The 26,761-nt window shown below is 48.3% G+C and overlaps 1 protein-coding gene across 1 annotated transcript; it reads right to left on the bottom strand.

The window, feature by feature from the left end:
- Positions 1-26,761, bottom strand: LOC135531813 (methyl-CpG-binding domain protein 2-like). Its single transcript, XM_064959602.1, has 3 exons — positions 26,303-26,761; positions 3,207-3,366; positions 1-33 (listed from the first exon to the last, which is right to left on the bottom strand). Exons 1-3 carry the CDS (start codon positions 26,416-26,418, stop codon positions 13-15), a joined length of 297 nt encoding a protein of 98 aa, XP_064815674.1. The 5' UTR covers positions 26,419-26,761; the 3' UTR covers positions 1-12.

Raw genomic sequence — 26,761 nt, 5'->3', positions numbered from 1 at the left:
CTCCAGATGAGTTTATTGAAATATTTCCAGCCACTGTAGCAAAAGGGGAACAGGGACAAGAGTGTCAGCTAACGTAGCTAGCTAACGTTAAATCAGCCTGAATTCAAATGAAACCTTTTTTAGTTAGCGAACTCTTTAAAAAACTTAAGCTATCGTTTTTAATAACTAGTGCATGGTTTACTTTACTAGACAGAGTTAGAATGCTGGGACAGGGTTAGGGATGCATGAGGGACAGAATGGAACAGAGGAGAGTAGAGAGCCAGGAGAGGAGAGCAGAGAGGAGAGCAGAGAGGAACAGAGAGGAGAGCAGAGAGGAACAGAGAGGAGAGAGGAACAGAGAGAGCAGAGAGGAACAGAGAGGAGAGCAGAGAGGAACAGAGAGGAGAGCAGAGAGGAACAGAGAGGAGAGCAGAGAGGAGAGCAGAGAGGAGCAGAGAGGAGAGCAGAGCAGAGAGGAGAAGAGAGGAGAGAAGAGAGGAGAGCAGAGAGGAACAGAGAGGAGAGCAGAGAGGAACAGAGAGGAGAGCAGAGAGGAACAGAGAGGAGAGAGGAACAGAGAGAGCAGAGAGGAACAGAGAGGAGAGCAGAGAGGAGAGCAGAGAGGAACAGAGAGGAGAGCAGAGAGGAACAGAGAGGAGAGCAGAGAGGAGAGCAGAGAGGAGCAGAGAGGAGAGCAGAGCAGAGAGGAGAAGAGAGGAGAGAAGAGAGGAGAGCAGAGAGGAACAGAGAGGAGAGCAGAGAGGAACAGAGAGGATAGCAGAGAGCAACAGAGAGGAGAGCAGAGAGGAACAGAGAGGAGAGCAGAGCAGAGAGGAACAGAGAAGAGGGAAGAATAAGGCCAAGTGTGCACCACCAGTAATCTATAGGGACCCAAAGTGGCTTCAAATTGACAGACTGAAGCCCTGGCTGTATAATACACCATACAGTTAGCCAAATGTCCTTTAAATAGGCTGAGGTCCAAAAAATATTTGTGCATATTTAGTCTGTAGGAATCTACAGAATTACGTGTTTATTTCTTAGCCAACTCCGCCAGGACCTCGATGACCCAATGGGTCTAGGACCATTCAACATCGAAGAAGAGGAGAGGAAGAGGAGGAGGAAGAATGGGAGGAGGAAGAGGAAGGAGGAAGCAGAGGAGGAGGAGGGAGAGGAGATGATGAAGAGGAGGTAGCTTTAGAGGAGGAGGAAGTGGCGGAAGATGAAAAGGAAGAGATAGAGGGACAAGTTAGAAGAAGAGGTAGGGGAGGAAGAGGAAGAGGAGAAGGTTGAGGAGGAAGAGGAGAGGGAGAGGCCAGGTGGAGAAGACCAAGACCAGGTAGCAGATCTGCAATGTTACATCACGTGTGTTGGAAAAACTACAACGAACGTGCTGTAATGAGGTCATGGATCCATGTCTTGTTGGCCTCCAGTACAGTCTAGACTGGAGGTTCCAACACCTAGAGAGTCTGGGGGCTTCCAGTGTGTTGGGACAGTACAGCTAGTAGACACCACACTAAACCACAGTACAGTCAGCTAGTAGACACCACACTAAACCCCAGTACAGCTAGTAGACACCACACTAAACCACAGTACAGCTAGTAGACACCACACTAAACCCCAGTACAGCTAGTAGACACCACACTAAACCCAGTACAGCTAGTTGACACCACACTAAACCACAGTACAGCTAGTAGACACCACACTAAACCCAGTACAGCTAGTAGACACCACACTAAACCAGAGTACAGCTAGTAGACACCACACTAAACCAGAGTACAGCTAGTAGACACCACACTAAACCCCAGTACAGCTAGTAGACACCACACTAAACCACAGTACAGCTAGTAGACACCACACTAAACCCCAGTACAGCAAGTAGACACCACACTAAACCACAGTACAGTCAGCTAGTTGACACCACACTAAACCACAGTACAGCTAGTAGACACCACACTAAACCCCAGTACAGCTAGTAGACACCACACTAAACCCCAGTACAGCTAGTAGACACCACACTAAACCACAGTACAGCTAGTAGACACCACACTAAACCACAGTACAGCTAGTAGACACCACACTAAACCACAGTACAGCTAGTAGACACCACACTAAACCACAGTACAGCTAGTAGACACCACACTAAACCACAGTACAGCTAGTAGACACCACACTAAACCACAGTACAGTCAGCTAGTAGACACCACACTAAACCACAGTACAGCTAGTAGACACCACACTAAACCACAGTACAGTCAGCTAGTTGACAGGGCAGGTGAGAAGAGAGGACAGTCAGCTAGTAGACAGGGCAGGTGAGAGGACAGTCAGCTAGTAGACAGGGCAGGTGAGAGGACAGTCAGCTAGTAGACAGGGCAGGTGAGAGGACAGTCAGCTAGTAGACAGGGCAGGTGAGAGGACAGTCAGCTAGTAGACAGGGCAGGTGAGAGGACAGTCAGCTAGTAGACAGGACAGGTGAGAAGAGAGGACAGTCAGCTAGTTGACAGGGCAGGTGAGAAGAGAGGACAGTCAGCTAGTTGACAGGGCAGGTGAGAAGAGAGGACAGTCAGCTAGTAGACAGGGCAGGTGAGAGGAGAGGACAGTCAGCTAGTAGACAGGGCAGGTGAGAAGAGAGGACAGTCAGCTAGTAGACAGGGCAGGTGAGAGGAGAGGACAGTCAGCTAGTAGACAGGGCAGGTGAGATGAGAGGACAGTCAGCTAGTAGAAAGGGCAGGTGAGATGAGAGGACAGTCAGCTAGTAGACAGGGCAGGTGAGATGAGAGGACAGTCAGCTACCGAATTCAACAGATGGGTCATTCTAAAAGGTAGGCGACAGGGCAGGTGAGAGGTCAGCTACTGTGCTACATGGAGGGGAGAACCCCACAGGCAATCATATCTCCTTTGTCCTGAAGTGTACACTCATTGACTACTTTCCACAAATGTAAAAGCATTGGATTGGTAGAGGCATGGGCTCGAGAGGACATTCCCACTATATTACTTTTCCCAGTCACTTCCTGTCCAAGGGAAGTGAACAAGTGCACACTTTGAGAGTTTGGAGATAATTGGGAAGAAAACCACTGCTAGCAAAGGGCTGAGAATAGAATGGTCTCAATAGGACTACCTGCTCAAAGGTTCACTAAAAGTTTCAAAATAATATTAATAATAAATAGGAGGCCATTGGGAGAAAGGAGTGAATGGCATCTGAAGAACATGTAGCCTAAGCTAACCTGTACCTTGTTGATGGTGAGGTTCTCATTCCGTAGCCTCTGTTTGTTCTTCTGCATCTTGCCGGGCATCATCTTGCCCGTTCGGAAGTCAAAACATCCCAGGTCCACCGTGTTGCCTAGGTAACGGGACAGCTGGGGTTTGCTCCGGAACTTCTTCCCTTTGGGACTGAGGGGTGAAGAGGAAAGACAACAACAACAACAGTGTTAGTTAACAAACAGTTATGACAGATGTACTGTACCGAGTGTTAAGGTTCAAAAGCATCAACCTTTCAAGAGAGGAACGTTCCACAGAGACCAGGGTAGCTCATGTATTTCACAATGTTACTAAAGCCAGCAATGTGCATTAATAGCAGAGCTGCCAGTCTCATTGTGTCATGGTAACAGGGCTGTATTAATAGCAGAGCTGCCAGTCTCATCGTGTCATGGTAGTGGGGCTGTATTAATAGCAGAGCTGCCAGTCTCATCATGTCATGGTAGTGGGGCTGTATTAATAGCAGAGCTGCCAGTCTCATTGTGTCATGGTAAAAGGGCTGTATTAATAGCAGAGTTGCCAGTCTCATCATGTCATGGTAGTGGGGCTGTATTAACAGCAGAGCTGCCAGTCTCATTGTGTCATGGTAATGGGGCTGTATTAATAGCAGAGCTGCCAGTCTCATTATGTAATGGTAGTGGGGCTGTATTAATAGCAGAGCTGCCAGTCTGATTATGTCATGGTAGTGGGGCTGTATTAATAGCAGAGCTGCCAGTCTCATCATGTCATGGTAGTAGGGCTGTATTAATAGCAGAGCTGCCAGACTCATTATGTAATGGTAATGGGGCTGTATTAATAGCAGAGCTGCCAGTCTCATTGTGTCATGGTAATGGGGCTGTATTAATAGCAGAGCTGCCAGTCTCATTGTGTCATGGTAATGGGGCTGTATTAATAGCAGAGCTGCCAGTCTCATTATGTAATGGTAGTGGGGCTGTATTAATAGCAGAGCTGCCAGTCTCATTATGTAATGGTAGTGGGGCTGTATTAATAGCAGAGCTGCCAGTCTCATTATGTAATGGTAGTGGGGCTGTATTAATAGCAGAGCTGCCAGTCTCATTATGTCATGGTAGTGGGGCTATATTAATAGCAGAGCTGCCAGTCTCATTATGTCATGGTAGTGGGGCTGTATTAATAGCAGAGCTGCCAGTCTCATTACATCATGGTAGTGGGCTGCATTAATAGCAGAGCTGCCAGTCTCATTATGTCATGGTAGTGGGGCTGCATTAATAGCAGAGCTGCCTGTCTCATTATGTAATGGTAGTGGGGCTGTATTAATAGCAGAGCTGCCAGTCTCATTATGTCATGGTAGTGGGGTTGTCAACATAAGTAACACCTGCCAGTTGTCACATGTACTTAGGCTAAATTCAATTCTCCCAAGAAACACTTGACTAGTTCTCAGGCTGGAGGAAACATTTAAAGGCAGTAGGGAGGACCATCTTATGTGGCAGAGGATTAATGGCATCACAACCCAGAAACATATATCCCTGGCCAAACCCATCAAGCAGACAGTTACTACCAACTCCTTCTCCTGGGTCGTGTTCATTAGGGCATACCATAGCAAAACAGAAAACAAGCTTTTCTTATTGAACCAGTTCAGATAGGGGTAGGGTCCAGCGTGCGGGGTAGGGTCCAGTGTGCGGGGTATGGCCCAGTGTGGGGGGTATGGTCCAGTGTGCGGGGTATGGCCCAGCGTGCATGGTAGGGTCCAGCGTGCATGGTAGGGTCCAGTGTGCGGGGTATGGCCCAGCGTGCATGGTAGGGTCCAGGGTGTGGGTAGGGTCCAGGGTGCGTGTTTGTGGGTAGAGTCCAGTGTGTTGGGTAGAGTCCAGTGTGTGTGGGGGTAGAGTCCAGTGTGTGTGGGGGTAGAGTCCAGTGTGTGTGGGTAGAGTCCAGTGTGTGTGGGTAGAGTCCAGTGTGTGTGGTTAGAGTCCAGTGTGGGTGGGTAGAGTCCAGTGTGGGTGGGTAGAGTCCAGTGTGGGTGGGTAGAGTCCAGTGTGGGTGGGTAGAGTCCAGTGTGTGGGTAGAGTCCAGTGTGTGGGGTAGGGTCCAGTGTGCGGGGTATGGCCCAGCGTGCATGGTAGGGTCCAGGGTGTGGGTAGGGTCCAACGTGCATGTTTGTGGGTAGAGTCCAGTGTGTGGGGTAGAGTCCAATGTGTGGGTGTAGAGTCCAGTGTGTGTGTGTGGGTAGAGTCCAGTGTGTGTGGGTAGAGTCCAGTGTGTGTGGGTAGAGTCCAGTGTGTGTGGGTAGAGTCCAGTGTGTGGGGTAGTGTCCAGTGTGTGGGGGTAGAGTCCAGTGTGTGGGGGTAGAGTCCAGTGTGTGGGGGTAGAGTCCAGTGTGTGGGGGTAGAGTCCAGTGTGTTGGGTAGAGTCCAGTGTGTAGGTAGAGTCCAGTGTGTGGGTAGAGTCCAGTGTGTGGGTAGAGTCCAGTGTGTGGGTAGAGCAGTCTACAGCTTGGGTGGCTGGGCCTCTTCTCACACCGCCTGGTATAGAGGTCCTGGATGGCTCCAGGCACATTGGTAACTCTTGAGGTACCAGAGAGAGCAGTCTACAGCTTGGGTGGCTGGGCCTCTTCTCACACCGCCTGGTATAGAGGTCCTGATGGCTCCAGGCACATTGGTAACTCTTGAGGTACCAGAGAGAGCCATCTACAGCTTGGGTGGCTGGGCCTCTTCTCACACCGCCTGGTATAGAGGTCCTGGATGGCTCCAGGTACATTGGTAACTCTTGAGGTACCAGAGAGAGCCGTCTACAGCTTGGGTGGCTGGGCCTCTTCTCACACCGCCTGGTATAGAGGTCCTGGATGGCTCCAGGCACATTGGTAACTCTTGAGGTACCAGAGAGAGCAGTCTAGAGCTTGGGTGGCTGGGCCTCTTTTCACACCGCCTGGTATAGAGGTCCTGGATGGCTCCAGGTACATTGGTAACTCTTGAGGTACCAGAGAGAGCAGTCTAGAGCTTGGGTGGCTGGGCCTCTTTTCACACCGCCTGGTATAGAGGTCCTGGATGGCTCCAGGTACATTGGTAACTCTTGAGGTACCAGAGAGAGCCGTCTACAGCTTGGGTGGCTGGGCCTCTTCTCACACCGCCTGGTATAGAGGTCCTGGATGGCTCCAGGCACATTGGTAACTCTTGAGGTACCAGAGAGAGCAGTCTACAGCTTGGGTGGCTGGGCCTCTTCTCACACCACCTGGTATAGAGGTCCTCGATGGCAGGAAGCTCGACACCAGTGATGCACTGGGCCATACGCAGTACCCTCTGTAACGCCTTGCGGTCGGATGCTAAGCAGTGGGGCGTTGTCAGGTCCTCTTCACAACAGTGTTGGTGTGTTTGGACCATGATCCTTTGTGGTGTGGACAGAGAGGAACTTGAAGCTCGACCCACTTCGCCCCGTCGATGTAAATCGGGACCTGTTCAGCCATTCTGTTCCTATAGTCCAGGGCCAGGGCCTTTGTCTCGCTCACGTTCAGGGAGAGGTTGTTGTCTTGACGCTCTATCCTCCTCCCTACTACTCAAGTCTCTCTTCCTGGCTATATTTATATTAGAAAAAAAATTGGCCAGCATTTCTTGAGCAAAGATTATAGTGGAGAACAAAATGGAGAGCGTCTTTATTACCCTACAAAATGACCGGTGAGCTGAGTCTGAGTAAAATAGGGTAATGGAGTGGTAGGGCCTGGACGGATGGCCGGGGTGACTGGACGGATGGCCGGGTGACTGGACGGATGGCCGGGTGACTGGACGGATGGCCGGGGTGACTGGACGGATGGCCGGGGTGACTGGACGGATGGCCGGGGTGACTGGACGGATGGCCGGGGTGACTGGACGGATGGCCGGGGTGACTGGACGGATGGCCGGGGTGACTGGACGGATGGCCGGGGTGACTGGACGGATGGCCGGGGTGACTGGACGGATGGCCGGGTGACTGGACGGATGGCCGGGTGACCGGACGGATGGCCGGGTGACCGGACGGATGGCCGGGTGACCGGACGGATGATGGGGTGACTGGACGGATGGCCGGGTGACCGGACGGATGAATGGGGGGTGACCGGACGGATGGCCGGGGTGACCGGACGGATGGCCAGGGTGACCGGACGGATGAATGGGGTGACTGGACGGATGGCGGGGTGACCGGACGGATGGCCGGGGTGACTGGACGGATGGCCGGGTGACCGGACGGATGGCGGGGGTGACCGGACGGATGGCCGGGTGACCGGACGGATGGCCGGGAGTGACTGGACGGATGGCCGGGGTGACCGGACGGATGGCGGGGTGACCGGACGGATGGCGGGGTGACCGGACGGATGGCCGGGGTGACCGGACGGATGGCGGGGTGACCGGACGGATGGCCGGGGACCGGACGGATGGCGAGCCGGGGGCCGGGGTGACTGGACAGATGAATGGGATGTCTGGGGTTGTTTTCCTAAGGATAAACTCAGTCAGTGCTGAGAGAGAGAGACTGGATGTGATCACATCCTTAACCCGGACAGGTTGGTCAATTAGAAAATAGCATTTCCTCTTCAGACCAAGGCCTACAATAGGGTCCGTTTAAACAGCTGGCTCACACAGTAGACGACACACAGATGGTCGCTGTAATCTCAGAACCAGGCATCTTGAAACAGGAAACAAGAGCCTCTGACTAGAATATCGGCTGACATTTTCTATGTTGTATTCTGAGGATTCTACAGAGAGCTGCTATCAGCCATTTACATTACATTTACATTTAAGTCATTTAGCAGACGCTCTTATCCAGAGCGACTTACAAATTGGTGAATTCACCTTCTGACATCCAGTGGAACAGCCACTTTACAATAGTGCATCTAAATCATTTAAGGGGGGGTGAGAAGGATTACTTTATCCTATCCTAGGTATTCCTTGAAGAGGTGGGGTTTCAGGTGTCATCGCTGTGTGTCCAAAGCATAACACCGTGACGTTGTGTGACTCAGACCCTCACTTAACTGAAAGGCCGTTGAAAACAATCCGAGAGGTTGTCTGACCGCCACTACTTCTCCGTTTAGCTCAGTCTCCACCTCAGCCGAACCCATCTCATACGCAGACGAGGGGAGCGCCCAGCTCTGTGACTCATCGCTATGCACGTCGATCTGTGACCGGCGGTCGGAAGGACACAGATGAGTGTGTGTGTGTGTGTGTGTGTGTGTGTGTGTGTGTGTGTGTGTGTGTGTGACCTTGAAGCGTCTCAGGAGCGAGTGGGTAGGTGACTAGGAGCTAGGCCGCTACATGACTCAGCGATGAGTCAAAACCGAACCAGAGACACACACAACGTCTTTTCAGAGAGAACCGAGACAAACACAACCCAGCCTACTCTGACTGACTGGCTCGACCACACAGATCACTGGTGAGAGGGATTTGAGGGTGTGGAATTCCACAGTGGTTCTTCATGCAGAGAGGACTAGAGAATCTAATAGTGAAGTCACTCATAGAAAGAAGGCCTTATGAAGGAAGATACCAAACGCTGTCAACTTTCTAGACTGGCTTGTGAAAATGTCAGCTATCGTTGTGAACATGTAGGCAATGTTTCCACGTAGTTAGCTCAGCTATCATGCTAATTTGCATGTGCAGCAGTAAAGTTACACAGCAAAGTGGTTGTGGAAAATAAGGGGAAGAGAGGTATAGAGGACCATGGTAGAGGAGAGAGAGTAGAGAACCATGGTAGAGGGAGAGAGAGTAGAGAACCATGGTAGAGGGAGAGAGTAGAGAACCATGGTAGAGGGAGAGAGTAGAGAACCATGGTAGAAAGAGAGAGAGAGAGAGTAGAGAACCATGGTAGAGGGAGAGAGAAGAGAGAACCATGGTAGAGGGAGAGAGTAGAGAACCATGGTAGAAAGAGAGAGAGAGAGAGAGTAGAGAACCATGGTAGAGGGAGAGAGAGAGAGAGAGAGAGTAGAGAACCATGGTAGAGGGAGTGAGAGAGAAAGTAGAGAACCATGGAAGAGGGAGAGAGAGAGAGTAGAGAACCATGGTAGAGGGAGAGAGAGAGAAAGAGAGTAGAGAACCATGGTAGAGGGAGTGAGAGAGAGTAGAGAACCATGGTAGAGGGAGTGAGAGAGAAAGTAGAGAACCATGGAAGAGGGAGAGAGAGAGAGAGTAGAGAACCATGGTATAGGGAGAGAGAGAGAGAGAGTAGAGAACCATGGTAGAGGGAGAGAGTAGAGAACCATGGTAGAGGGAGAGAGAGAGTAGAGAACCATGGTAGAGGGAGAGAGAAAAGAGTAGAGAACCATGGTAGAGGGCGTGAGAGAGAGAGTAGAGAACCATGGTAGAGGGAGAGAGAGAGAGAGAGTAGAGAACCATGGTAGAGGGCGTGAGAGAGAGAGTAGAGAACCATGGTAGAGGGAGAGAGAGAGAGAGAGTAGAGAACCATGGTAGAGGGAGAGAGAGAGAGAGTAGAGAACCATGGTAGAGGGCGTGAGAGAGAGAGTAGAGAACCATGGTAGAGGGAGAGATAGAGAGAGTAGAGAACCATGGTAGAGGGAGAGAGAGAGAGAGTAGAGAACCATGGTAGAGGGAGAGAGAGAGAGAGAGTAGAGAACCATGGTAGAGGGAGAGAGAGTAGAGAACCATGGTAGAAGGAGAGAGAGAGATAGTAGAGAACCATGGTAGAGGGAGAGAGAGTAGAGAACCATGGTAGAGGGAGAGAGAGATAGTAGAGAACCATGGTAGATGGAGAGAGAGAGAGAGTAGAGAACCATGGTATAGGGAGGAGAGAGAGAGTAGAGAACCATGGTAGAGGGAGAGAGAGAGTAGAGAACCATGGTAGAGGGAGAGAGAGTAGAGAACCATGGTAGAGGGAGAGAGAAAAGAGTAGAGAACCATGGTAGAGGGCGTGAGAGAGAGAGTAGAGAACCATGGTAGAGGGCGTGAGAGAGAGAGTAGAGAACCATGGTAGAGGGAGAGAGAGAGAGAGAGTAGAGAACCATGGTAGAGGGAGAGAGAGAGAGAGTAGAGAACCATGGTAGAGGGCGTGAGAGAGAGAGTAGAGAACCATGGTAGAGGGAGAGATAGAGAGAGTAGAGAACCATGGTAGAGGGAGAGAGAGAGAGAGAGTAGAGAACCATGGTAGAGGGAGAGAGAGAGAGAGTAGAGAACCATGGTAGAGGGAGAGAGAGAGAGAGTAGAGAACCATGGTAGAGGGAGAGAGAGAGAGAGAGTAGAGAACCATGGTAGAGGGAGAGAGAGTAGAGAACCATGGTAGAAGGAGAGAGAGAGATAGTAGAGAACCATGGTAGAGGGAGAGAGAGTAGAGAACCATGGTAGAGGGAGAGAGAGAGATAGTAGAGAACCATGGTAGATGGAGAGAGAGTATAGAACCATGGTAGAGGGAGAGAGAAAGAGTAGAGAACCATGGTAGAGGGCATGAGAGAGAGAGTAGAGAACCATGGTAGAGGGCGTGAGAGAGAGAGTAGAGAACCATGGTAGAGGGAGAGATAGAGAGAGTAGAGAACCATGGTAGAGGGAGTGAGAGAGAGTAGAGAACCATGGTAGAGGGAGTGAGAGTAGAGAACCATGGTAGTGGGACTGAGAGAGGAGCAGTGTCTTATAGGCTAGTCTCTGTAGTTCCCCATGGCTTCTCCCAGGCTTCCCCATGGCTTCTCCCTGGCTTCTCCCAGGCTTCCCCATGGCTTCCCCATGGCTTCCCCCAGGCTTCCCCCAGGCTTCCCCATGGCTTCCCCATGGCTTCCCCATGGCTTCTCCCAGGCTTCCCCATGGCTTCCCCATGGCTTCTCCCAGGCTTCCCCAAGGCTTCCCCATGGCTTCTCCCAGGCTTCCCCATGGCTTCTCCCAGGCTTCCCCATGGCTTCCCCAAGGCTTCTCCCAGGCTTCCCCATGGCTTCTCCCAGGCTTCCCCATGGCTTCTCCCTGGCTTCCCCATGGCTTCTCCCAGGCTTCCCCATGGCTTCTCCCTGGCTTCCCCATGGCTTCTCCCCTGGCTTCTCCCAGGCTTCCCCATGGCTTCTCCCAGGCTTCCCCATGGCTTCCCCATGGCTTCCCCATGGCTTCTCCCTGGCTTCCCCATGGCTTCCCCATGGCTTCTCCCTGGCTTCTCCCTGGCTTCTCCCTGCATTCTCCCTGCATTCTATCTTGGTGTAGACACCACCACTAACATTGAGTGGCTGCTGCCAACACACTGACACTGACTCAACTCCAGCCACTTTAATAATGGGAATTGATGGGAAATTATGTAAATATATCACTAGCCACTTTAAACAATGCTACCTTATATAATGTTACTTACCCTACATTATTCATCTCATATGCATACCTATATACTGTACTCTATATCATCGACTGCATCCTTATGTAATACATGTATCACTAGCCACTTTAACTATGCCACTTTGTTTACATACTCATCTCATATGTATATACTGTACTCTATACCATCTACTGTATCTTGCCTATGCTGCTCTGTACCATCACTCATTCATATATCCTTTTGTACATATTCTTTATCCCCTTACACTGTGTATAAGACAGTAGTTTAGGAATTGTTAGTTAGATTACTTGTTGGTTATTACTGCATTGTCGGAACTAGAAGCACAAGCATTTCGCTACACTCGCATTAACATCTGCTAACCATGTGTATGTGACAAATAACATTTGATTTGATTTTGATTTGAGCTCAAGCAAAACTGAGAGTGGAGAGAGATTTTCATGAAGTTTCCCAATGTGTCCGTCTTCCTGTCTGTCTGGCGATGGCTGTGTGTGTGGTTGTGAGAGCAGCTGGTAGTAGTGAAGGGGCGTTTGCTTGCCAGCGAAGGTCAAGGGGCAGTCTCCCATGGCATGCTCCTCCCCCTCCCCGGAACAGACAGACGGAGAGACAGGCAGGCGGACAGACGTCTCTCTCAGGTGTGTTAATTAGGGAGGTAAAAACTGGGCGTGGGCATGAAGAACCAGGGAATCATGAATTATTCTCTTCCCCGCACTGTGACGCAGCAGACTCTGAACGCTGCTCTCTCAGAAACGCACATGCTGGTGACGACCCAGATGGGTGTCTATGGCTTGGCTTGGGTGGTAGTCTATGGCTTGGGTGGTTGTCTATGGCTTGGGTGGTTGTCTATGGCTTGGGTGGGTGTCTATGGCTTGGGTGGTAGTCTATGGCTTGGGTGGGTGTCTATGGCTTGGGTGGTTGTCTATGGCTTGGGTGGTTGTCTAGGGCTTGGTTGGTTGTCTATGGCTTGGGTGGTTGTCTAGGGCTTGGGTGGTTATCTAGGGCTTGGGTGGTTATCTAGGGCTTGGGTGGGTGTCTAGGGCTTGGGTGGTTGTCTAGGGCTTGGGTGGTTGTCTATGGCTTGTCTTGGGTGGTTGTCTATGGCTTGGGTGGTTGTCTATGGCTTGGGTGGTTGTCTATGGCTTGGGTGGTTGGGGGTTTTGATGACTTTCGTAGGTGCCATTTAGAACACAGACATAGCCTAGTTAGAACAGACAGACAGACAGACAGACAGACAGACAGACAGACAGACAGACAGACAGACAGCCTAGCTAGAATGACAGACAGACAGACAGCCTTGCTAGAGTGACAGACAGACAGCCTAGCGAGAACGACAGACAGTGACATGTAGGTCAGTAGCTTAGCGCTGAGCAGAGCGTGTGGGTGCACAGTGGCTCTAAGCTGAATGCAGTACAGCACGCTGAGGTGAGTGAACAACCCTGAACCCAGCCAGCGCTCGCTAAGACAGTTAACCCTTCACTTCAGTGACCACACAGCTGCTTTTCACAATGGCACACAGAGCTGTCTCTTCTACGTGGCCGTGATGACTCTCTCTGCTGCTCCCCCCCCCCTCCGCTCTTTCCGTTTGAGCGGACTGACTGACTGACTGTGTGACTGACTGTGTGACTGACTGACTGACTGTGTGACTGACTGACTGACTGTGTGACTGACTGACTGACTGTGTGACTGACTGACTGACTGTGTGACTGACTGACTGACTGTGTGACTGACTGGCTGACTGTGTGACTGACTGAGGAATGGACTTGTTGTCTGCCTTCTATTGACAGAATTAGTCCTCTAGATAAATATGTTAAAGACGAGTCTAATGTCTCAGAATTTTGATTCGTAGGCCGATATTCCGATGATTGACTTGGGTGGTTGTCTATGGCTTGGGTGGGTGTCTATGGCTTGGCTTGGGTGGTTGTCTATGGCTTGGGTGGTAGCCAACGTTCTACCCATAAAGCCATGAATAAATAACGAAATTCCATCTCAAAAAAAGTAGTTTAACGAGGGTTTTAAGAAAGAAATGAGCGGCGGAAACGAATCCCTCCATGAGATGCTGAGAACCAAAAAGGGCCAATAACCCATCATCCTACTAGACCTGTCATGAAAGCTTTAGGACCCGTTTCAGAGTTATCAGTAGCCTATTCCTCAAATAAGACCCGAGGTGTCCTAAAAGTTGCCGTTTTCAAAAAAAAGTAACGTTGTAACGACATAATACAAGCTCCTTGGGTCTCATGGATCTCAGAAATGTTGTGACTGTATTTGGTTCAGTCCACAGATTTCAGGTTCATTCAGCACTGTCAGTATGTGATCTAAGATCAGTTCGAGAGTGAACAAGAGAGACGAGCGTCAGGTTGTGATCTAAGATCAGTTCGAGAGTGAACAAGAGAGACGAGCGTCAGGTTGTGATCTAAGATCAGTTCGAGAGTGAACAAGAGCACTTTGATCCCAGGTGTGAAGAGGCCATGCAGCATATGGCTGGGGAGCGAGAACAGTTGCTGCCTAACATCTACAGAGGTTAACCTCGCCTACTGCCAGTGAGGCAGCGAGGGGACGACACATGCATTAACATGAGCACCAACCGACAACGTGGGGTCGTTTTACACCCCCACTCCCCCCGGACACACAGCCACAGACAGACCCTTAAACCAACCCAACGACACCACTCCCCCAATGTTCCTCGCCCCAACGATATGCAGAGAACTTGCTTTGTGAACAAGGGGAAACCCAAACGACAATCTATTCTACATATTCTGATATGGGGACAAGGTTCTTATTAGGACATAGACAAACACACTCTCTGGGATACACTTCCACACTCCACCCCCAGGAGGCAGCAGAAACCTTGTCCAGGTGCTGCCAATTAGGGTGACGGTTAGTCAGCGTCCCAGCTGGCAGAGCTGTGAGGCTGATGGTTGGTTTGGTGGCCATGAGGCCTTTAGTTTGGTTTTCAATCTTTAATTTAGGCATGTCTGCGTGGCTTCCTTTTTGTAAATATTCTGGTTTCCTCATCGTCTGAACACATCATAAACCGCTTGTACTGGCCAATCAGGAGGTCAAGACAGAGCTGGCCCTGAACTCAGTAAGTTGCTGTCTACTGGGCACATCCCACACGGTCTTCAAACGCCGATTTCCTACATAAATGCACACATTCATTAAGTTTACAGACCACGTAGCTTGGACTAGGACCCCTAGACATGATGAGTCAGGTTACAGACCATGTAGCTAGGACCACTAGACATGATGAGTCAGGTTACAGACCATGTAGCTAGGACCACTAGACATGATGAGTCAGGTTACAGACCATGTAGCTAGGACCCCTAGACAGTCAGGTTACAGACCATGTAGCTAGGACCCCTAGACAGTCAGGTTACAGACCATGTAACTAGGACCCCTAGACAGTCAGGTTACAGACCATGTAGCTAGGACCCCTAGACAGTCAGGTTACAGACCATGTAGCTAGGACCCCTAGACAGTCAGGTTACAGACCATGTAGCTAGGACCCCTAGACAGTCAGGTTACAGACCATGTAAGTAGGACCCTAGACAGTCAGGTTACAGACCATATTCATGCATAGCTACAAGGCCAGCAGCATACCACCCTGCATCCCACTGCTGGCTTGCTTCTGAAGCTAAGCAGGGTTGGTCCTGGTCAGTCCCTGGATGGGAGACCAGATGCTGCTAGAAGTGGTGTTGGAGGACCAGTAGGAGGCACTCTTTCCTCTGGTCTAAAAAAATATCCCAATGCCGTCTTTCGGATGGGACGTTAAACCGGTGTCTTGACTCTCTGAGGTCATTAAAGATCCCATGGCCCTTACTGTAAGAGTAGGGGTGTTAACCCTGGTGTCCTGACTCTCTGAGGTCATTAAAGATCCCATGGGACTTACTGTAAGAGTAGGGGTGTTAACCCTGGTGTCTTGACTCACTCTGAGGTCATTAAAGATCCCATGGGACTTACTGTAAGAGTAGGGGTGTTAACCCTGGTGTCTTGACTCACTCTGAGGTCATTAAAGATCCCATGGCACTTACTGTAAGAGTAGGGGTGTTAACCCTGGTGTCCTGACTCTCTGAGGTCATTAAAGATCCCATGGGACTTACTGTAAGAGTAGGGGTGTTAACCCTGGTGTCCTGACTCTCTGAGGTCATTAAAGATCCCATGGCACTTACTGTAAGAGTAGGGGGTTAACCCTGGTGTCCTGACTCTCTGAGGTCATTAAAGATCCCATGGCACTTACTGTAAGAGTAGGGGTGTTAACCCTGGTGTCCTGACTCTCTGAGGTCATTAAAGATCCCATGGCACTTACTGTAAGAGTAGGGGTGTTAACCCTGGTGTCCTGACTCTCTGAGGTCATTAAAGATCCCATGGCACTTACTGTTAGAGTAGGGGTGTTAACCCTGGTGTCCTGACTCTCTGAGGTCATTAAAGATCCCATGGGACTTACTGTTAGAGTAGGGGTGTTAACCCTGGTGTCCTGACTCTCTGAGGTCATTAAAGATCCCATGGCACTTACTGTTAGAGTAGGGGTGTTAACCCTGGTGTCCTGACTCTCTGTGGTCACTAAAGATCCCATGGCACTTACTGTAAGAGTAGGGGTGTTAACCCTGGTGTCCTGACTCTCTGAGGTCATTAAAGATCCCATGGCACTTACTGTAAGAGTAGGGGTGTTAACCCTGGTGTCCTGACTCTCTGAGGTCATTAAAGATCCCATGGGACTTACTGTAAGAGTAGGGGTGTTAACCCTGGTGTCCTGACTCTCTGAGGTCATTAAAGATCCCATGGCTCTCATCGTAAGAGTAGGGGTGTTAACCCTGGTGTCCTGGCTCTCTGAGGTCATTAAAGATACCATGGGACTTATTGTTAGAGTAGGGGTGTTAACCCTGGTGTCCTGACTCTCTGAGGTCATTAAAGATCCCATGGCACTTACTGTAAGAGTAGGGGTGTTAACCCTGGTGTCCTGACTCTCTGAGGTCATTAAAGATCCCATGGCACTTATTGTTAGAGTAGGGGTGTTAACCCTGGTGTCCTGACTCTCTGAGGTCATTAAAGATCCCATGGGACTTACTGTAAGAGTAGGGGTGTTAACCCTGGTGTCCTGACTCTCTGAGGTCATTAAAGATCCCATGGCACTTATTGTTAGAGTAGGGGTGTTAACCCTGGTGTCCTGGCTAAATTCCCAATCTGGCCCTCATACTGTCAGGGTCACCTAATAATCCCCAGTTTACAATTGGCTCATTCATCCCCTGTAACTATTCCCCAGGTCGTTGCTGCAAATGAGAATGAGAACGTGTTCTCAGTCAACTAACCTGGTAAAATAATGGATGGATAAACAACATAACGAGTGCAACAACATCTGTAGGCTAGTTATGGGATTCATAACACTGTTAAGAAGAGTTTAATTTAGGAGTGTCACTACAAATTAAAAAAGAGCCAACACTGGGATCAATAGCATCTGTTTAGTTTGCATACCAACACTGGGATCAATAGCATCTGTTTAGTTTGCATACCAACCATACCAACACTGGGATCAATAGCATCTGTTTAGTTTGCATACCAACCATACCAACACTGGGATCAATAGCATCTGTTTAGTTTGCATACCAACCAATAGGTGCTGAGCTGCTGTGTGGCATTGAATAATCAGTATGTCCGTGGCTCCTGTTTTTTGTGCTGCTCTCTCACCACGAGAATGGTCAAAACTCAGACCTGGTTTCCCAATAGAATTCATGGCTTACGAGTGTTTTCAACGATGCGTCTTACAACAGCCGAAGACGTAACAACGCAGAGAGAAAAGTCGCTAAGTGCGTCGTTGGAGCTTGTGTCAATACTGATAGGATGGAAAGAAAGTCCGTGCTGATCGTCGATCAGGTTTCTCCGTTCAAATCTTAGCTTCACAATACTGACAAATCAGCTCCGAGAGAGATATTACCACCTACAGACTTATTCTAATACCCAATTCAAAATGCACTAAAAATCACAGATTTGGCAGCTCCTTGTGCAGGTTAGGCTACAAACACATCACATCACAGACATCTATGATTGGTTTAAAATTTGCCCACTGACCAAATTTTGACTACTTTTCAAGGTTCATGGATGTCTGGTGCTCAGTGGGTGAGGATGTTTGTACCTGTAAATTAGAGTTGGGCGGTATGCAGATTTCCATATCCTGCCTGTGCCATTCCGGAATATTACAGTATTACCGTTTACCAGAATACTAACGAGTACTAAGGAATTCTTATCGCAGATGCTAGGTAAAAGCTAAAAAGTACTAAGGAATTCTCATAGAGGATGCTAGGTAAATGCTAACGAGTACTAAGGAATTCTCATAGCGGATGCCAGGTAAATGCTAACAAGTACAAGTACACAACAAACTACACACTGCCCACAAGAACTCACCTCAGACCATCCGTTGCCCTTACTCACAGATAATCACACAGGCCTCACCTCAGACCATCCGTTGCCCTTACTCACAGATAATCACACAGGCCTCACCTCAGACCATCCGTTGCCCTTACACACAGATAATCACACAGGCCTCACCTCAGACCATCCGTTGCCCTTACACACAGATAATCACACAGGCATCACCTCAGACCATCCGTTGCCCTTACTCACAGATAATCACACAGGCCTCACCTCAGACCATCCGTTGCCCTTACACACAGATAATCACACAGGCCTCACCTCAGACCATCCGTTGCCCTTACTCACAGATAATCACACAGGCCTCACCTCAGACCATCCGTTGCCCTTACACACAGATAATCACACAGGCCTCACCTCAGACCATCCGTTGCCCTTACACACAGATAATCACACAGGCCTCACCTCAGACCATCCGTTGCCCTTACTCACAGATAATCACACAGGCCTCACCTCAGACCATCCGTTGCCCTTACACACAGATAATCACACAGGCCTCACCTCAGACCATCCGTTGCCCTTACACACAGATAATCACACAGGCCTCACCTCAGACCATCCGTTGATAATCCCTTACACACAGATAATCACACAGGCCTCACCTCAGACCATCCGTTGCCCTTACTCACAGATAATCACACAGGCCTCACCTCAGACCATCCGTTGCCCTTACACACAGATAATCACACAGGCCTCACCTCAGACCATCCGTTGTCCTTACACACAGATAATCACACAGGCCTCACCTCAGACCATCCGTTGCCCTTACTCACAGATAATCACACAGGCCTCACCTCAGACCATCCGTTGCCCTTACACACAGATAATCACACAGGCCTCACCTCAGACCATCCGTTGCCCTTACACACAGATAATCACACAGGCCTCACCTCAGACCATCCGTTGCCCTTACACACAGATAATCACACAGGCCTCACCTCAGACCATCCGTTGCCCTTACACACAGATAATCACACAGGCCTCACCTCAGACCATCCGTTGCCCTTACACACAGATAATCACACAGGCCTCACCTCAGACCATCCGTTGCCCTTACACACAGATAATCACACAGGCCTCACCTCAGACCATCCGTTGCCCTTACTCACAGATAATCACACAGGCCTCACCTCAGACCATCCGTTGCCCTTACTCACAGATAATCACACAGGCCTCATACGCTTTCACCACACACTCTTCACACCATCACACAGATCTACGCTACACAGCTCCCCACTAATACACAGGTCTACACAGCACACACTCATCACATGCTGCTGGGATCACACGATTTAAATAGGAATGAGGCATGTTTTTCACCAAGTGGAGAGAAGAAGGGGCTTGGGTGTAGAGTACATACACACACAGGCTCATTGGCCTATTGGTCCCAGGATGCAAAGCAGCCGTAGTCACACTGCAGAGGCGCTAGCCAAGCCCAGAGGGCTTTGCCTTCAGAACACTGAGCTGAGGAGGGGGATGAGGGAATCATGCATGGCCTAGCATGTTGTAAATTGTCTATGCTCTGATAATTACAGATGTTACCTGGAACAAAATATATCTTAATCTGATAATTGACTCGTTGGGATTCAAGGGAGGTGAATGAATTGCATGAGCTACGTTTCTCTTTGATTTTCGCAGGTGGAAGGAAAACTCAGTAGATCACAAGAACACACAAACGTTGCTAACTTTCATAGTATCGATTTGCTTGAATCTGACTCCTCTCAAACGCACACAAACATACACCGCCACATACACAGTCCGCAACAAGTTGGAATTGAGGAACCTGCATCGGATCACCAATAGATGTAACGAGCAGATTGTAACAGGCTAATGCGATGCTCCGTTAGCCGTTACCGGTTTGCTACTGGTTGGTATAGCAACAGAGAATTACCAACCAACCTAAATACATTCTCAATTCCCGACTAGGAACTCAGCCCTCTGTCTAAAGTACAGTACCTGTGAGGAATTCCTTGGCAATGTAGCCTTCAGCATGGTCCTTCTAAAATGGTCCATAAAAACCCATTGGTACCGGGGTCTGACAACTAGGATGGACAAGAACTGAGGGTAACTGAGGACAATATTGCCACTCCCATTTGCCATATCTTCAATCTAAGACTACTAGAAAGTGTGTGCCCTCAGGCCTGGAGGGAAGCAAATGCTATTCCCCTACCTAAGGAAAATAAAGCCTGTTACAGACCGTTTGTAAACTTTTGGAAAAAAATAGTGTTTGACCAGATACAATGCTATTTTACAGTAAAAACAAATAATAATAACAGACTTTCAGCTTATAGGAAAGGACATTCAACAAGCACAGCACTTATACAAATCACTGATTGGCTGAGAGAAATTGATGATAAAATGATTGCGGGGGCTGTTTTGGAGGACTTCAGTGCAGCTTTTGACATTATCGATCATAGTCTGTTGCTGGAAAAACGTATGTGTTATGGCTTTACACCCCCTGCTATAATGTGGATAAAGAGTTACCTGTCTAACAGAACACAGAGGGTGTTCTTTAATGGAAGCCTCTCCAACATAATCCAGGAATAATCAGGAATTCCCCAAGGCAGCTCCCAATGCCACTTACTGTTTTCAATCTTTACTAATGACAAGCCACTGGGTTTGAATAAAGTATGTGTCTATGTATGCTGATGACTCAACACTGTACACGTCAGCTACTACAGAGACTGAAATGACTGCAACACTCAACAAAGAGCTGCAGTTAGTTTCAGAATGGGTGGCAAGGAATAAATTAGTGCTAAAAATTTAAAAACTATAAGCATTGTATTTGGAACAAATTATTCACTAAACCCTGAACCGAAACTAAATATTGTAATAAATAAAGTGGTAATTGAGCATGTTGAGGAAACTAAACTGCTTGGACTAACCCTGAATTGTAAACTGTCATGGTCAAAACATATTGATACAACAGTAGCTAAGATGGGGAGAAGTCTGTCCATAATAAAGCACTGCTCTACCTTCTCGGCCTTCTTAACAGCACTATCAATAAGGCAGGTCATTCAGGCCCTAGTTTCAACCTTCTTAACAACACTATCAACAAGGCAGGTCCTACAGGCCCTAGTTCCTACCTTCTTAACAGCACTATCAATAAGGCAGTTCATTCAGGCCCTAGTTTCTACCTTCTTAACAACACTATCAATAAGGCAGGTCATTCAGGCCCTAGTTTCTACCTTCTTAACAACACTATCAATAAGTCAGGTCCTACAGGCCCTAGTTTCTACCTTCTTAACAACACTGTCAACAAGGCAGGTCCTACAGGCCCTAGTTTCTACCTTCTCGGCCTTCTTAACAGCACAATCCATAAGGCAGGTCCTACAGGCTCTAGTTTCTACCTTCTTAACAGCACTATCAACAAGGCAGGTCCTACAGGCCCTAGTTTCTACCTTCTTAACAGCACTATCAACAAGGCAGGTCCTTCAGGCCCTAGTTTCTACCTTCTTAACCACACTATCAACAAGGCAGGTCCTACAGGCCCTAGTTTCTACCTTCTTAACAGCACTATCAACAAGGCAGGTCCTACAGGCTCTAGTTTCTACCTTCTTAACAGCACTATCAACAAGGCAGGTCCTACAGGCCCTAGTTTCTACCTTCTTAACAACACTATCAACAAGGCAGGTCCTACAGGCCCTAGTTTCTACCTTCTTAACAGCACTATCAATAAGGCAGTTCATTCAGGCCCTAGTTTCTACCTTCTTAACAACACTATCAATAAGGCAGGTCATTCAGGCCCTAGTTTCTACCTTCTTAACAACACTATCAATAAGTCAGGTCCTACAGGCCCTAGTTTCTACCTTCTTAACAACACTGTCAACAGGGCAGGTCCTACAGGCCCTAGTTTCTACCTTCTCGGCCTTCTTAACAGCACAATCAATAAGGCAGGTCCTACAGGCTCTAGTTTCTACCTTCTTAACAGCACTATCAACAAGGCAGGTCCTACAGGCCCTAGTTTCTACCTTCTTAACAGCACTATCAACAAGGCAGGTCCTTCAGGCCCTAGTTTCTACCTTCTTAACCACACTATCAACAAGGCAGGTCCTACAGGCCCTAGTTTCTACCTTCTTAACAGCACTATCAACAAGGCAGGTCCTACAGGCTCTAGTTTCTACCTTCTTAACAGCACTATCAACAAGGCAGGTCCTACAGGCCCTAGTTTCTACCTTCTTAACAGCACTATCAACAAGGCAGGTCCTTCAGGCCCTAGTTTCTACCTTCTTAACCACACTATCAACAAGGCAGGTCCTACAGGCCCTAGTTTCTACCTTCTTAACAGCACTATCAACAAGGCAGGTCCTACAGGCCCTAGTTTCTACCTTCTTAATAGCACTAACAAGGCAGGTCCTACAGGCCCTAGTTTCTACCTTCTTAACAACACTATCAACAAGGCAGGTCCTTCAGGCCCTAGTTTCTACCTTCTTAACAACACTATCAACAAGGCAGGTCCTACAGGCCCTAGTTTCTACCTTCTTAACAACACTATCAACAAGGCAGGTCCTACAGGCCCTAGTTTCTACCTTCTAAACAACACTATCAACAAGGCAGGTCCTACAGGCCCTAGTTTCTACCTTCTTAACAACACTATCAACAAGGCAGGTCCTACAGGCCCTAGTTTCTACCTTCTTAACAACACTATCAACAAGGCAGGTCCTACAGGCCCTAGTTTCTACCTTCTTAACAACACTGTCAACAAGGCAGGTCCTTCAGGCCCTAGTTTGGTCTCACCTGGACCACTGTTTGTGCCACAAAGAGGGACTTAGGAAAACTACAATCAACTCAGATCAGGGCAGCACGGCTGGTTCTGAACAGGGCAGCACGGCTGGGCCTTAGATGTACACAGAGAGCTAATATTAATAATATGCATGTTAATCTCTCCTGGCTCAAAGCGGAAAAGAGATACTACTTGTATTTATGAGAGGTATTGACAAGCTGAATGCACCGAGCTGTCTGTTTAAACTACTAACACACAGCTCTGACACCCATCCATACCCCACAAGACATGTCCCCAAAGGTCTCTTCACAGTCCAGAACAGACTATGGGATGCACACAGTACTACATAGAGCCATGACTACATGGAACTCTATTCCACAGTACTACATAGAGCCATGACTACATGGAACTCTATTCCACAGTACTACATAGAGCCATGACTACATGGAACTCTATTCCACAGTACTACATAGAGCCATGACTGCATGGAACTCTATTCCACAGTACTACATAGAGCCATGACTACATGGAACTCTATTCCACAGTACTACATAGAGCCATGACTGCATGGAACTCTATTCCACAGTACTACACAGAGCCATGACTGCATGGAACTCTATTCCACAGTACTACACAGAGCCATGCCTACATGGAACTCTATTCCACAGTACTACATAGAGCCATGACTACATGGAACTCTATTCCACAGTACTACATAGAGCCATGACTACATGGAACTCTATTCCACAGTACTACACAGAGCCATGACTACATGGAACTCTATTCCACAGTACTACATAGAGCCATGACTACATGGAACTCTATTCCACAGTACTACATAGAGCCATGACTACATGGAACTCTATTCCACAGTACTACATAGAGCCATGACTACATGGAACTCTATTCCACAGTACTACATAGAGCCATGACTACATGGAACTCTATTCCACAGTACTACACAGAGCCATGACTACATGGAACTCTATTCCACAGTACTACATAGAGCCATGACTACATGGAACTCTATTCCACAGTACTACATAGAGCCATGACTACATGGAACTCTATTCCACAGTACTACATAGAGCCATGACGACATGGAACTCTATTCCACAGTACTACATAGAGCCATGACTACATGGAACTCTATTCCACAGTACCACATAGAGCCATGACTACATGGAACTCTATTCCACAGTACTACATAGATCCATGCCTACGTGGAACTCTATTCCACATCAGGTAACTGATGCAGAAGTAGAATCAGATTTAAAAAACAGATAAAACACCTTATGGAACAGCGGGGACTGTGAAGAGACACAGACACATGAAAATAAACACACAATGACATACAAACTATACACACACGGATTTTGTGTTGTAGATATGTGGTAGTAGAGTAGGGGCCTGAGGGCACACACTTAATATGTTGTGAAATATGTTGTGAATATATTATAATGTTTTTAAAAAATGCAAAACAGCCTTAATTTTACTGGACCCCAGGAATGGAGATCCATAATACATACAAATACAAATGATTAGATAAATTCTGTGAAACACCAAACAGTACCTAACTAACCTGAACTTGCACACAGTTCCTCAATTCCCGACCTGGAAGAGAACCAATGTTTTCTAAACGTCCGTATCTAGTTGCAGGGGGTTTGTCTGAATCTAGAAAACTCTTTAAGTTGTTAAATGTAGTAATTCAACAATGTGTACGCCGTCCTCTTGTCTATTTCAAATCTTCCCTCGTTGTTTGAGAAAGGTTGAGCGGCATCATGACATGTGGCACTTGGGACACCCACCATTCTCAATCAATGAGAAAATATTTCAAAATAGACAAGATAGAGGCGTACACATTGTTGTATTCATGGAGCAGAACATGTATTTAAATGTAATAATGGCACATTTTCTAGATTCAAAACAAACCCCCTGCAACTAGACACGGACGTTTAGAAAACACTGGTTGTCTCCCAAGTCAGAAATTGTGGAAGTATGGACAAGATAAAGTTGGTTAAAATCTCTAATACATCAGACAGTACCCAGCAGACAGTACCCAGCAGACAGTACCTAGCAGACAGTACCCAGCAGACCATACCTAGCAGACAGTACCCAGCAGACAGTACCCAGCAGACAGTACCTAGCAGACAGTACCCAGCAGACAGTACCCAGCAGACAGTACCCAGCAGACAGTACCCAGCAGACAGTACCCAGCAGACAGTACCCAGCAGACAGTACCCAGCAGACAGTACCCAGCAGACAGTACCCAGCAGACAGTACCCAGCAGACAGTACCCAGCAGACAGTACCCAGCAGACAGTACCCAGCAGACAGTACCCAGCAGACAGTACCCAGCAGACAGTACCCAGCAGACAGTACCCAGCAGACAGTACCCAGCAGACAGTACCCAGCAGACAGTACCCAGCAGACAGTACCCAGCAGACAGTACCCAGCAGACAGTACCCAGCAGACAGTACCCAGCAGACAGTACCCAGCAGACAGTACCCAGCAGACAGTACCCAGCAGACAGTACCCAGCAGACAGTACCCAGCAGACAGTACCCAGCAGACAGTACCCAGCAGACAGTACCCAGCAGACAGTACCCAGCAGACAGTACCCAGCAGACAGTACCCAGCAGACAGTACCCTAGCAGACAGTACCCAGCAGACAGTACCCAGCAGACAGTACCCAGCAGACAGTACCCAGCAGACAGTACCTAGCAGACAGTACCCAGCAGACAGTACCCAGCAGACAGTACCCAGCAGACAGTACCCAGCAGACAGTACCCAGCAGACAGTACCTAGCAGACAGTACCCAGCAGACAGTACCCAGCAGACAGTACCCAGCAGACAGTACATAGCAGACAGTACCCAGCAGACAGTACCCAGCAGACAGTACCCAGCAGACAGTACCTAGCAGACAGTACCCAGCAGACAGTACCCAGCAGACAGTACCCAGCAGACAGTACCCAGCAGACAGTACCCAGCAGACAGTACCCAGCAGACAGTACCCAGCAGACAGTACCTAGCAGACAGCTGGAACAGAGTAATGGTCTGACTAGATGATAGCTTTAATAGCAACAATGGATGAGTTACTGTGGAAGGTGAAGTCCGACAGCGCTGTCTTTGAGCTTTGAAGAGTTGAATGTATAGACACCAGTGGTTCCAAAAGACCATGGCTTTTACAGACCATTTGGTCCAATGCTGGAAGGCTACATTGCCAAGGAATTACTCACAAGATACTGTACTTTAAACAGAGGGCCGTGTTCCAATAGTTCAGCCTCGATTGCAAACAAGATCACTGCATTTCCAATCAGTCAGTCACATGATAAGACAATGTCAAAAATCTCCAAGTGACCCAAATAATGTTGAGACATAACTACTGAGTTTTCGTGAATAAAAACTCCGCTCTACAGTCTAAACAGTTAGATATGAACTTGTGGCGTCTATACGAAAACAATGTAACGTGTTGGGGTTATTGATACAGTGTTCACACTGCTGACATTAGCAACATTGTGGCAACCAACGTAAGTGGGTGACCAAGCTCAAGGTATCGATAACTTGTAAGCTTTCGCCTACATTTTTTTTTTTCATTTGGAAACGAGTTGTGACAGCTAAATCAGACCAGCTATTATAACTTGTGAACTTATCAAGCAAAGTAAGTAACATTATTGTTGTTTAACATCACGCTCGATCATTACCTGTAGTAATAGACATCACTCTTGCCAGCACTGAGCCCTGACTTCCGGATCACTTCTTCTTTCTTCCAGCCCGGTGGCAGAGAGGGACAATCCATCCTCTTCTTCTCCATAACCATTTAGTGTAGAATTAGGAATCACATCAATCGCTGTAATCAACTCAGTCAAAGAAATACGTTACAACGTGTTTAATAAATACACCTGACTTGGCGATCTAAAAGTGAAGCTCTAACTAAAGCCGTTTGAACTAACCACTAAACCGGAGCGAAAAGCTTTTATTTCCGCTGTTGTATCCTGTGGGTAGATATATATATATATATTGAATCCTTGGTTGTTGTTGACAGGTTTCCTAATTCGATCTTCAACTATCCCAAAATGCGAGTGACCCGCCAGTAGTTACAGATCTCCTTTGGCCAAAGGCGGCGGCGGTGGCAGTGACGTTCAGATATTTCAGCACGTCCC

This window comes from Oncorhynchus masou, unplaced genomic scaffold, assembly GCF_036934945.1.
Source record: "Oncorhynchus masou masou isolate Uvic2021 unplaced genomic scaffold, UVic_Omas_1.1 unplaced_scaffold_1657, whole genome shotgun sequence".
Classification (NCBI taxonomy): domain Eukaryota; kingdom Metazoa; phylum Chordata; class Actinopteri; order Salmoniformes; family Salmonidae; genus Oncorhynchus; species Oncorhynchus masou.
This window is presented reverse-complemented; position numbering and strand designations above follow the sequence as displayed.

Bases quoted from the DNA above. Each gene is read 5' to 3' on its own strand.
- LOC135531813 (XM_064959602.1), bottom strand. From the start codon at position 26,418: ATGGTTATGGAGAAGAAGAGGATGGATTGTCCCTCTCTGCCACCGGGC. The intron at 3,367-26,302 runs GTAATGATCGAG...TTCACCCCTCAG, and splicing joins AGTGATGTCTATTACTACAG to TCCCAAAGGGAAGAAGTTCC. The intron at 34-3,206 runs GTACAGGTTAGC...CTTTTGCTACAG, and splicing joins AGAACCTCACCATCAACAAG to TGGCTGGAAATATTTCAATA.